Source organism: Erythranthe guttata, chromosome 12 (genome assembly GCF_056151865.1).
Source record: "Erythranthe guttata isolate IM_541 chromosome 12, IM_541, whole genome shotgun sequence".
Taxonomy (NCBI): domain Eukaryota; kingdom Viridiplantae; phylum Streptophyta; class Magnoliopsida; order Lamiales; family Phrymaceae; genus Erythranthe; species Erythranthe guttata.
The window spans coordinates 4,258,014-4,271,356 of NC_142544.1; the positions used below are offsets into that span (position 1 = coordinate 4,258,014).

General features: G+C 36.5%; 1 protein-coding gene across 1 annotated transcript; it reads left to right on the top strand.

Annotated features, from left to right (window-relative positions):
- Nucleotides 1–2,103: 2,103 nt before the first annotated feature.
- LOC105972180 (histone deacetylase 19) lies at nucleotides 2,104–4,783 on the top strand. Its single transcript, XM_088826329.1, has 6 exons — nucleotides 2,104–2,264; nucleotides 2,380–2,966; nucleotides 3,436–3,876; nucleotides 4,122–4,355; nucleotides 4,466–4,515; nucleotides 4,602–4,783. The coding sequence occupies exons 2-6, from the start codon at nucleotides 2,436–2,438 to the stop codon at nucleotides 4,672–4,674; spliced, it is 1,329 nt and encodes a 442-aa protein (XP_088682455.1). The 5' UTR covers nucleotides 2,104–2,264; nucleotides 2,380–2,435; the 3' UTR covers nucleotides 4,675–4,783.
- Nucleotides 4,784–13,343: the final 8,560 nt, after the last annotated feature.

Genomic DNA, 13,343 nt, shown 5'->3' on the forward strand with positions numbered 1-13,343 from the left:
ACAATTAGTGTTAATTTTATAAATTTTTAAATAAAGTGCAACTCATGTTCACTTTATTATTGTTTTGCAACATTAATATTACCTTACTGATTATTATTTAGGTATATGTTGAAAGAAGAAATGAAGTATTGTTAGGAAAATGTAAGAAGTTCAACAAACCAAGGTCAAAGCCACCAGCTCCCCCCTAAGCTCCATTAGCACCACCATGTGCTCCTTCAGCACCTTTTTTGCATCTGCACCACCCTCTGCTCCTTCAGGTGGAAACGCACGTAAAAGAATAAGGAAGCCTCAAATATCCAAAGTCATTAACAATATCAAGGAGGCAAAGAAGAAAAGAATGTGGAAGATTTAAATGTTAGAACAATATTTTTGAACATGTTTTGATGCTCAGAATGTTATTTGAGTACATTTTGTAACAGCTTTTTGATGAATATTGACAGTCTCTTTTGAACATATTAATGTTGTTTTTGTTTTTAGAATGCTGGAACAGTGAACATGTTTTGATGCTCAAATTGTTATTTGAGTAAATTTTGTAACAGCCTTTTCATGATAAATATTGCTGCCTGTCTCTTTTGAACATATTAAGTATTGAATCTTTTGATTGTTGTTGGTGAATATTGGTTGGATCTTAATTGTTGTTACTTGCTGAACTGGTTGGATTGTTGGTGGTTGATTGATTGTTGGATCATCTGTGGTTGAAAACAGTGGAGGGGAAGATATACAGAAAGTTGCAAAAAAACGAAAAAAAAATTATGAAAATGACATTGATAAATTGCACAAATAACATGACATTGTCAATACTAAATTGATACATTACCAATAATGTTTGAACAAATGACAACATTGTCAATATTACATCGATGAAGGACAATACTACAGTACAACATCTCAAACTAAGAAAACAAACTAAGAAAACATCCCAATTATCCCACTTCAAATCTTCATTAACAGAACCAAAATTATGACGAACAAAGCTACGCATATAAACAATGCACATCCCAATCATCCCACTTCAAATCTTCATTAACAGAACCAATATTATGACGAACAAAGCTACGCATATAACCAATGCGATTTGCAACATAATTCGATAATATTAATTATTTTCATTATTTGTAGCAACATTGGATCGTTTTGAAATAACTTCACCAAACTCGTCAATTTCATTCGGCAAATCTTGCTCAACATATTCCCAATTTCGATAATGTACGGCTGTCCCAATAGGTTCCCAAGTTGCTCGATCCGGGACACACCAATGAAAAAAATTGCATCGACGAAACTCGCAAGAATAATACAACTAACCTGTTGTTAGTTTGGTTGGGTTTTCAACAACCCTTATAGTGGCTTTCATTTTGCACGAACAGAGTGGCGTGAATGGATACCTCAAATCCATATGTTGCTTGCAATTTTTGCTTCTCATATTGCTGCTAAGGTGCGAGAAGACATAATTTCTCAAAATGCCAAGTTTTAGAAATTGGGGAAAATCCAAGGCCCCTAATCCCTTTAATCAGTAAAACGACGACAAATTTTCTAGTGTTGAACCAAAAATTAAAGATCTCCAAATTGGGAAAATTTGAAGACCGGTTTCTATCTTCAGAAGTATGAAGAATACATAGGAGAAATGGTGAGAGGGAGAGTAGAAATAAGACAGGTGAGGGATATATCCGACTTTTCATGCTAATAAATGTCAAAAAAATAACAACAAGCCGCACCAAATGCGCGTGCATCACACGATTTTTGGCGATAGGGGGGCAAGCGGCTCTGACTTTGGGATATAGGGCGGTCCATGTCAATTGCTTTTATATAGGAGTTTATCCGGCAATTAGTCATTTCACATGGGTAGCGCTTGCTAAAACCTCCCTCTTTTTCCCATTTGTAAGATTTGAATTAAAAAAATTAAAAAATCATTATATCCCATGAATATATATATATATATATAAGAGAGAGAGAGAGAGATGTTTTCAATTAAAAGTGCTAAATAATTAATAACAAGAATGTAGTTATGAAATATCAAATCTCTCATGTGAAGAATTCTATTTTATGTTTAATATACCTATAACTAATTACCGTTATTTGAATCAGCATATTTTGTATACTTAGATTTTCTGTTTGATTTTCGCTCCATTTCTTTTTTTCTTTTTCTATTTTTTTTCCAGAAAAAAATCGAGCTTCCTCTGAATTTCCCGTTAGGAATCGAAAACTTTTTCTGTCGATTGCATGCGCATGCAAGAGTTGATATTCAGATGCAAGAGTAGTTCAATACAGTTTGTATTCATCTCCTTTTCTTTAAATTTTCTTGAACCTTTTTTACCCTAATATTGTTTATGGTATTTCTGTAATTCTTCTTTTTTGGGATTTGTTTTGATTTATTTTTTTCAGTTTTGATCTTCTCTGGTAAAAGTTATACATTTGGAAGAAACAGTAAAAAAAAAAAAATGAATACCGGCGGTAATTCTTTGCCGTCCGGACCAGACGGGTCGAAACGAAAAGTGTGCTATTTCCACGATCCCGATATCGGAAATTACTATTACGGAATTGGCCACCCGATGAGGCCATACAGAACGGCGATGACTTTCTCTCTCCTAAAAAATTACGATTTACTCCAACACATGCAAGTATTCAAACCCGTTCCAGCTCGAGAAACGGATCTTCACAGTTTCCATGCCGATGATTATGTGGATTTCTTGAAAAGAGTCACTCCGGAAAATCAGAAGGAGCATTTATTGCAGCTGAAGAGGTTCAATTTGGGAGCGTTTGATTGCCCTGTTTTCGACGGCCTTTACTCCTACTGCCGGAGCTATGCGGGCGGGTCGATTTCCGGAGCGGTTCGGTTGAATAACGGGCTTTCGGATATCGCAGTTAATTGGGCGGGCGGGCTGCACCATGCCAAGAAATGCGGGGCTTCGGGTTTTTGCTATGTGAACGACATTGTGCTGGCGATTCTTGAACTCCTCGCAAATCATCAGGTACGTTATATTATGGTTTTCCCTAATTTTGAGGTTATTATCGAAAAATTTACGCCTATTATTACGAGGCCAGTTAGTGTCGTTGAAAATGTTCGTTCTGTTGAGACTTTTTTTTTTGTAACGTTTTCAAGAATCACCGTTTTGGTGATAAGAAGTTAAAGGCAACATTCGGTTGGTAAGATTAGCCATGATTAATTAAATAATTGAACTATATATGTTGTTTGGTTACTCCGATAAAAATAGAGTTGGATTTTCATGAGGTTATTTAATCTTAAAATTCGATTACTTGCAAAATTCAATTTTTACGTAAGACTGCAAATTACATTCGATTACTTGCGAAATTATTTTTTACGTAACACTACTAATTGCATTCGATTACTTGCGAAATTCAATTTTTACGTAACACTACTAATTGTATTCGGTTACCTGCGAAATTCGATTTTTACGTAACACTACTAATTAATTGCAGCGTGTTTTATACGTCGACATCGACGTTCACCACGGCGACGGTGTGGAGGAGGCATTTTACACAACCGACAGAGTGATGACTGTTTCATTTCATAAATTCGGAAACTATTTTCCCGGCACCGGACATATTCTAGATATTGGATACGGGGAGGGCAAATATTATTCTGTGAATATTCCGTTACACGAGGGAATCGACGACGAGAGCTACCAGTTGCTGTTTAAGCCGATAATGAGTAAAGTAATGGAAGTTTATAGACCCGAAGCAGTTGTGTTGCAATGTGGGGCCGACTCTTTATCGGGAGACCGATTAGGGCGCTTTAATCTCACCGTTAAAGGCCATGCAGAGTGTGTTAAGTATATGAGATCTTATAATGTACCACTTCTTTTGCTCGGTGGCGGTGGTTACACTTTACGTAATGTCGCTCGATGTTGGTGCTATGAGGTATTCAATAGAACCTCGTTAAATTAATAACCTCGCTTAAATAATAGTTTTTTCTGATCCCGACTCGGCAAAAACCTACTAAATTATTAGTTCAATAATTTAATAATTCGCTAAATTAATAGAATTTTGCTAGTCTCGACCGTATTAATTTATAGAGGTTTAACTATATATATATTATTATATATTTGCTCGATTTTTTTTTTTTTCGAATTTTTTTTACGAATTTTTTTTTTCGGTTTTCACAGACAGGAGTAGCGGTTGGAGTTGAGATTGATGATAAATTACCAGTAGCTGATAAAAATATTGACTATTTCGGACCGAATTTCAAACTTCACGAGCCTCAACGTATCATGGACAATAAAAATTCTCGTGAAATGATCGATAAACTAAGAGTGAGAATCCTCGATAATCTCTCTAGACTCGAGCATGCTCCTAGTGTACAGTTTCAAGACAGGCCACCGGAAACTCGGTTACCGGAGGTTCGTCATTACGAGAATATTATTTTCTTCATTAAATTTTTTTGAAATTTATTTCCGTAAAACTCACAAAATTTTAACGAAATTTAGCCCGTCGTAAATCGTTGCCGCAGGAAGATGGCCAAGGCGAAGATGCTATAGATGCTGACATGGACAACAGCAGGTGTGATTTAATTTGAATTTGTTCGCCATTTAAATTAATTAATTAATTATGTAATTCATATTGTTTATAACTTTATATTGATGCAGCAACTCTACTGGGGGTAGCGCAAAGATGGAATATGTGGAATATTCGGAGGGAGAAAGATGCGTGTTTTATTAAGATGAATGAGAAATTAAAGATTCTTATTTCCAATAATTTTTGTTAGTAGTTTGCAAATTAATTCATCTACAAAAATGCATTACTATACCAATTGTAACCTTTCTCGTTTGATTGCACCTGTTAACTTCAATAATAACAATTCATAATATAATGAAGAGTTAGATGTTACACCTGGTTATTTACACGCCAGTGGATTTGAACCGCATATTTGATTAAATTATTGGGCTTGTCTACAGTAAAATCCCAACAACACGACTTATATGAGATACCCCTCCAAACGGTGACACGTGTCCTAGCAACACAACCTATTTTTTCCTCATTTATGTATTGTCGTAAATACCCTTGATCAGTTATTATTTCACAATAATCGGCAATTATAAATTCCTAACGAAATGTCAATTTTGGCCTTTATATTTTTTATAAAATTTTAATTTATTTATTAATGTTTTTTTTAAAGTTCATAACACCCTTATACACAAACGTAATAAAAACTAATTAATATTATTTTCTAATAATGCTGATTTATCCCCTAATCTATTTTCAAATAAAATACGTTTTCCATCTTCATCTTCGAAATTTGGGCTTACGGTTTCACGATTAATTAAGTTCTTCATCATTTTTTTTCGATCCATTAATTTATTCTTGCTTTGCTACAAATTTGAAGTAGTGCATCGTTACACTATTTCTTCAGAATATATAGCTTATTCAAGAATGTCTAATTCCGAAGAATTAAGTATGCTACCTGTATTTCAATAATAAGGGTTTGTCGAAATCCTTAATATTTTCTTCCTTTAATCCCATATTTTTATTCTAATAAGGATCGAAGGTCTTCAAATTGTGATTCGCAAAGGAATCTTGAATACGAAAATGAAAGTGTTATGAATTTCAATTTACGGGCAATACCGGAGACATTGACGAGAACGATAATCGTCTGAAATTAATTAAACGCATGATGTCTTTAATCTTTACTGATGTACATGAAGCCCATCAATATTATTTTAGGTACGGTCAGTTAACAGGGTTTGACATTCTCAAGTACTCTTTGAAAAGAAAAAAATAAAAATTCAAACATCATTATGAATAGGGTTTGGGTTTGCTCTCGAGCTGGGTATCGTGACACACATTAAGGATTATGATCGATTGCGTGCACCGAAAGACGAGACGCGGTGTGGATGCCATGCCAAATTATGTATTGCACTTGATCATTCTACCGGAAGATACAAAGTGACTACATTCAATCCCGCTCACAGGTACTGCCTTGAAACTCCCAATACGAGTCATATTCTACGTGGCAATATGTAATCTAATCATTCCAGTTTTACTTTTTTATTGGTATCCTTGCGTAATGTTATGATATATTTTTTATGTCCCAAACTTGCACTATAAACTGAATCCACTGTATACTTACATGATTACATATTGCGTGCAGATTATTGAGCAAAGGAACAAAATATGTGTTGGAATTAATGACAGATGTTGGGTTGAAACCCAATCATGTTATTGATTTTTAGATGAAGCGTGTGCAGGGAGTGAAACACATCTATTTAATCAGAAGGACACGTACAACTACGTGAATGGGGAAAGGTTGAAAAGGATTGAAAGAGGGGGTGCGAACACTCTGTTGGGTCTACTTAAAGACATGAAGGTAAAAGATAAATCATTAAGTACCTGCACAGTGTCGACGCAAACTGTGCACTTACAAGAATTTTTTGGTGTGACGGGATTTCGAGAGCCGAGTACGAACAGTTTGGTGATGTCTATTTGATAGCACATATAAGACCAACATGTATAGGTTTCCTGTAGTGTTGTTATCTGGAGTCAACTCTCATTTGTGCACATGTATTTTCGAAGTTGCTATTATGTACAAGGAGACGACTCAACAATACACCTGGTTGCTACAAACGTTTCAAAAATCCATGAAAGGAAAAGCACCCCTAGTTGTTTTGACGGATTATGACGCATCAATGTGAGCAACAATTAGGGATGTGTCTCTTGAAGCAACTCACCGTCTTTGTTGCTGGCGTATTTCACGTAATGCCGAAACAAATATGAAAATTCCAGGATTCTCAGCATGTTATTCAAAGCTAATGAAAAGTACATGCTGTGTGGCCCAATTCGAAGCTAAATGGCATACATAGATTGCTAAATTTGCTGTTGCCGACCATCCATGAATACATGACATATACTCAAAACGACATTTATGGGCAGAAGCATTTTTTCGAGGCAAGTTCTTTTCTATGATGAGGAGCACGGAACGTGCATGGTCAATGAACACTTCACTGAAATAGAAAGTGCGTTCTGGTTTTAGCCTTACAGATTTTGTTAGGTAGTACATCAATAGTTTCTTAATAAGGATTGGAAAGAGGTTTCACGTACTGCAGAAGGAATCTGAGAATCCACCCAGAGAAGTGAAGTGTACATGCTTATTAATCAGTCTTGAGAACCATGCCGGTTGCATATGCACTAGATCCATATTCGATTATATACAAAAGGAACTGAAGGAGGAGGCAAACATAATTATACTCAACAAGAGTGTACCTGTTAATAGACGGCACACATTCATTTTTTAAGACCATAGCAAGGCAATGCCTCGTACATTTACCACCGTAATCGATTTGAACAATGAAGAATTCCAATGCAAATGTAAGAAGCTCGAATCTGATGGCATTCATTGTCGCCATTTAATATGTGGTTTTAAGAATTTGACACTTACTGAATTTCCTGCTAAGAGTACCCATCCTCGTCGGTGTGTTGACGTTGGCAAGAACCTCACATCTCGTTTTTTATACTTGGATGCTAAAATGAAAATTGATTACAGAGTATTGAAGAAAGATTTGGTTAATGATACTGGTGATGATGATGATAATGATGAAACTGATGATGATGGTGATGATGAAAGTGATGAAGGTGATGATGATGCGGAACCAATTGAAAATGTTAAACACATCCCACATGTCGGTGATCCCGCTAAGATTGTTCTTGAGGGCGGATCCAGAGCGAATAAGCATTTATGCGGATTATGCAGGTTGGTGTATATTTTTTTTTTTGTCAATATTAGTTAAATTTCATATCCTATATTTGCTACTAATTTAATTGTGCAAATGTTGAAGAAAACTTGGACACAGAATCACAACATTTGAACAAAACTCAGTTTCTCGTGCAAGGGCTAATACCAAACCTTCAGCAAGTATTGACCCATTAGAAAATGATGATTATGGTAAGGCGGTCACCGATGACTCATTTGTCCAATGTTCGTCAAGCACATCGCAATATGTCACACCAGATTATGTTGGATCACATTCTAGCCTTTTTTTAAATATTCAACGTCAACAATTTTAAAATTTTGCAGGTGGAATCTGTTGGGACTAAATACCTAACACGCAAGTGCACGTATCGCAAACAAGTAGTAAAAGTGGACTCGTGAGAGTCGGATGTCGATCCCACAGGGAATACTCAAATTATCTAATCTTAAGTACCAAACTCTAACAATTATGATTTTTATCCAGCCTACGCAAAGTTGTCAAATCTAATTAAACTAATTCTGAAAGCCATAAAACACGGGAAAATATCAATAAAAAACGAACCTAGGATTTTATCTTCCCCCTATGCAAGAATTGCTCACCAAAAACCCCTCAATTATGAAATATATGATTCATGATTATTAACCCGAGACACTAATTTACTCATAACCCTTTGTCGCGTGTATGAGGAGTCTATTATTCATAAACGGTTCATTATATGTCTATGCAAACAAATTATGAATAAATCATTAACTAACAAGTCTCGTAAATGGCTACCTAAGGTGATATATGTATGTCTACGACACCACATGCAATTGACACACTCATCCGGTGAAAACTACTCGAAGGTTCTTATATTTACCGTCTAATTATCAAAATAGCTCTGTCGAGTCAATCTCCATAATCACAGATAAAGCACATAAATTGATCAAGTTCATGCAATAAAAATCATAACAAGTATAAGAAATAATCACAAAATCATAATTGCATAATCTCAAGAAAACGGGTTCACCATCCCCACATAGGGTTCCAATAAAATCCTAGATTAAAAACTTAGCTACTCATGTTCGCTACGAAAAACATAATAAAAATATAAAAAAACATAAATTAAGAAAAGATAGATAAAGGAAGAATTGTGATGAAGATTTGTCAATTCTCCGTCTTCGATTCTTCGTTCTCTCGCTCCTCTCGCTCCAAGATTGTGTTCAAAATTTTTTAATTCGTGCTTGTTTGCCCTTAAATAGATGTCCCAACTTGGTAGATGATTCTAGGTTTCCTTGTGTGATTAAAAGTCGAAAATTCTCTCCAGCGTGTTTTGGCGCGGCCGCGCGAAAATCAGTGTAATTCTCACACGGCCGCACGAGAATCGCCGAAACCTTCTGCCCAACTTCTGCAGTTGGCACGGCCGTGCCAAAAATAGGCTAAATTTGGCACGGCCGCGCGGGCACTTTTCAGCCAATTTTCAGCATATTTTGTTTTCTTCCGTTTTTGCCCGTTTTTGACCTTTTTTGGCTTGTTTCGTCCCTGGAACTTCCAAATCGTCAAGTTGTACCTAAAATAAAATAAATCACTCATTAAGCATCATTAAATCAATAAAAGTATACAAAAATCCTCGTACGAAAGTATACATCGAGAGTAAAATATACGCTCAACACACCCCCAAACTTGAACTTTTGTTTGTCCTCAAGCAAAAACTAGGAACCTTCAAAGCAACACTTACAACTAATGCCTCTCATCACATAGATTAATGGTCAATTTCATGTTTTCAGAACTTGCAATTATCATGACAATTCTCAAAAATTTACAAGCTCGTAATTCAAAGATACGTATTCACTCACCCTTTGCCAAAAACCACAAACCATGCTATCGCTTCAAGTATCCCATATTTGCAAATTAAAAATGGAGAAAATTTATACTTACATAATAATATTCAACTCCAAAGACTCACCAAATTTCTCTACTCGGCTAGTATCAAATAATTGAGCTATTGGGATCATTGGGACTTTTTGGCTTTCAAATGTTGGGCTTTTTGGTTCGAGGTAGGAAATATGGGTATATGTGGCTATGTTTCTTGAATTGAGGTGATTACGCCAAATTTTGAAAGATAAGCGTTTGAAACAATAAATTCACCTCTAAGGACTTTTAATAAACTCGATTTTTATAAGTTCAAAAGTCTCCACTTTTGCTCTTAATACTATGGATCGAGCTTTCAATCAAAAATTCAACAACTAGTCCTTCCATCTCCCTTCTAGTCTTTTCTTCTTCTCTCTCTTTCTCCTTCTCTTTTTTTTTTTTTTTTTTTTTTTTTTTTTTTTTTTTTTTTTTTGTAGAGGAAGAAGAATGACCTTATAAAATTTTCCAACCGAACTCCAAAGGGTAATTTTTCAAGAATCTCCATTTATTCTACCTTATACACATTGACTAAAAGAAAGAACACAGTTTCTCCAAGGCTCAATCAAGGTTCGAATGATAAAAATTTAAAAGTAGGCTTGAAAGGCTCAAACGGTTCAAAGATGGCCCAGATCACTTCACAAATTGCTCAACAATTTAATATTTCACTTTGTAAAGTCGTAAGGCAAGTTCTAAAACCGAATAGCATATGATATAGCATAAATTAATTCCACGTTTTAAAAAACAAAACTTTCAACCAAAGCAAGGCATAATTCGTGATTCCTAACAATGACTCCTTCCTACGACACTTTGAATTAAAAGCTCACCAAAATTCGATCAAAATCAAGATAAAGCAAGCAATTTCATCATTAAACATCGACCATCTTTCATCATCATGATTCATCAAAGCATTTATCTCAAACATTTTATTTTACGAAATAAATAACTAAAATAAAATAACTCAAATATAAAAAAAAAACTAAGGCATGCAAACTAAAAAATTAAAGCACATAAAAGCAAGTAATTTTCCGCATAAAAGCAAGTAATTTTCCACCTCCAAACTTAAAATTTACATTGCCCTCAATGTAATTAGTACAAAGTTTAAAGATAGAATACACCTGAATTAGTCGTCTTGGCCATGTCTGGGCTACTGAAATTTTCGCCTTTAATTGTGCGTCTGTCCATCTAGCACGGCCATGTCAGTTTTGTACTGATTTTCGCACGGCCGTGCAAATTGCAAAATTGGGGCAGTAGCTGTCTGTTTCTCGCACGACCGTGTGAGATCATAGTGTTTTTTCTCGCGCGGCCGTGCGCAAAGTGAAAATTGGGCAGTAGCTTTTTCCGATTGCCACACGGCCGTATGAGATTTTGGCTTTGTTTTGGGACGGCCGTATGAGCTCCAGAGCATCAATCTCATGACCTGAAAATTAAAAATATGCTTAAATTGTTAGCTTGCATGCTTATAAAATAAATAAAGAAAAAAAAACAAGAAAAAAAAAACGAAAATCTCGGGTTGCCTCCCGAGAAGCGCTAAGTTTATAGTCTTCAACCAGACTTTGTTTCTGCTCTTCAATTCCTTAGCTTTTGAACCCATCTCCTTACTTCCTTTTGGAGGAAGTCTTGAATAAATGGGTAGATCTGATTCTTCTTTCGACTGGTTCGCTTATTCTTCTTGATGTCATGAGGCTTGCCAACATCGTCTTTAAAACCCCAACTCTTTTGACTATCTCTCGGAAGAGTTGAAATTGAGTTCATAAAATAAACTTGCTCCTTCCGACTCCCGTTTTCGCCATCATCTCCTGCACTCAAAGATGCTTTCCCATGGTCCAAGATCAAAACATCAAGATTTTCATGATTTGTAAAATCCATAAGATCAATAGCAAAACAATCATTATTATCACATGGATTTTTATTAGCACTAAAAACATTAAATTTGATCGTTTGATCATGCACCGTCATTGTAAGATCACCACTAGCACAATCAATTGGAGTTTTCGACGTGGCTAAAAATGGCCTTCCTAAAATAAGAGGTATCTCCCTATCTTCATCTATATCAAGTATAACGAAATCAACATGGAAGATAATTTTTTTCACTTTTACTAGCACATTCTCTAAAATACCTTTTGAGTAAACTAAAGACCTATCGGCTAATTGAAGAGTTATAGCCGTCGGTTCAATCTCACATAACCCAAGATTTTTATAAGTAGAATAAGGCATAGTATTAATGCTAGCGCCTAAATCAATGAGCGATCTAAAATTTTTACCTCCTATAGTACAAGGAATAGTGAACTTACCTGGATCGCCGAGTTTTTGTGAAGGGGACGTGTAAGAATTGCACTGCATTGCTCCGTGAGTTGGATCATCTCGTTCCCTTGAAATTTATTCTTCTTTGTCACGAGATCCTTGAGAAATTTCACCCACTTTGGCATCTTTTGAAAGGGATTCGATAAAAGGGATATTTATGTGAATTTCCTTCAACTTGTCCAAAAATCATTGGTATTCGGCATCAAGCTTCTTCTTGAGAAACGTTTGAGGGCATGGAATTGGAGGGGCTCTTGAAGTCACTGTCGACAATGGTTTTTCTTGAATTGTTTCTTTTTCTTCAATCATTCTTGGCTTCTCGATTACCTCGCTTCTCTTTTCTTTTCTTGGGGCTTCCTCCAATTGTCTCCCATTCCTTAAACTTACGGCATTGCACTGCTCGATGTTGCTCTTTCGAGGATCTTCCGTATTCGACGACAGTGCTCCCAATGGCCTCGCGTTTAGCTGGGTTGCAAGTTGACCCATCTGTGTTTCCAAATTTCGGATGGAAGCTTAGGTGGATGTCATAAATTGAGCTAAGATGTTGGCGAGATCTCCACCTTGGGGTGTAGCTTGAGGCGGATTTTGGAATCCGGGAGCTGGTTGTGAATAATTAGGAGGTTGACCTTGAGGTGGTGCTTGCCTTTGTCCTTGCTGATTTCCTCCCCATCCAAAGTTGGGGTGATCTTTCCATCCCGGATTATAAGTGTTGGAGTACATTTAATGACTCCGTTTCTTCTAAGCACTGGTTAGGACCTTGCACTGCATGGACTTGCTGAGTCTGCAAAGTTGCTACTTGTTTTGATAGCTTTTCTAACTAGGCAGTGATTGCGGTGACCCCGTCTAACTCCAAAATTCCTCCCGTCTTAACGGCTCCGCTATTTGACCGGTCTGATGCCCGCATGTATTTATTTCTAGCGATTCGCTCCAAGAGTTCGTATGCTTCGTCATATGTCAAACTCATGAACATTCCTTTAGCTGCAGAATCGAGCACAGTCCTCGAATTATCTTGCAATCCATCGTAGAATATTTGCAGTTGGCGCCACTCTTGAAGGCCGTGATTCGGGCATCTCCGAATTAATTATTTGAACCACTCCCACGTCTCGAATAACGCTTTACCGTTTCTTGTATGAAATTTTGTATTTCTCTCCGGATTCTCTCAGTTTTTGCCGGGGAGTTGTATGTGTTCATGAAGAGTTGTGCTAGTTGGGGCCAAGACGAGATGGAGTGCGGTGCACGAGTTTGTAACCATTCTCGGGCTGCTCCTTGTAACGAGTGCTTGAACAGGCGTAGTTGCAGTGCTTCAGGTGATACTCCGTTCATCTTATGTGAATCGCACGTTTCGAGAAAGTTGACCAAGTGGAGATGTGGATCTTCATGAGCCAATCTGCTGAACAACCCATTGTTTTGGAGCATAGTAAGGAGTCACGTTCGAATTTTGAAATTGCTGGCTTCAAT

What these genes read in the sequence shown, in the direction of transcription:
- LOC105972180 (XM_088826329.1), top strand. Translation starts at nt 2,436, where the DNA reads ATGAATACCGGCGGTAATTCTTTGCCGTCCGGACCAGACGGGTCGAAA. An exon ending in CTCGATGTTGGTGCTATGAG is followed by an intron (nt 3,877 to 4,121) that starts GTATTCAATAGA and finishes CGGTTTTCACAG; the next exon opens with ACAGGAGTAGCGGTTGGAGT. An exon ending in CGGAAACTCGGTTACCGGAG is followed by an intron (nt 4,356 to 4,465) that starts GTTCGTCATTAC and finishes TCGTTGCCGCAG; the next exon opens with GAAGATGGCCAAGGCGAAGA.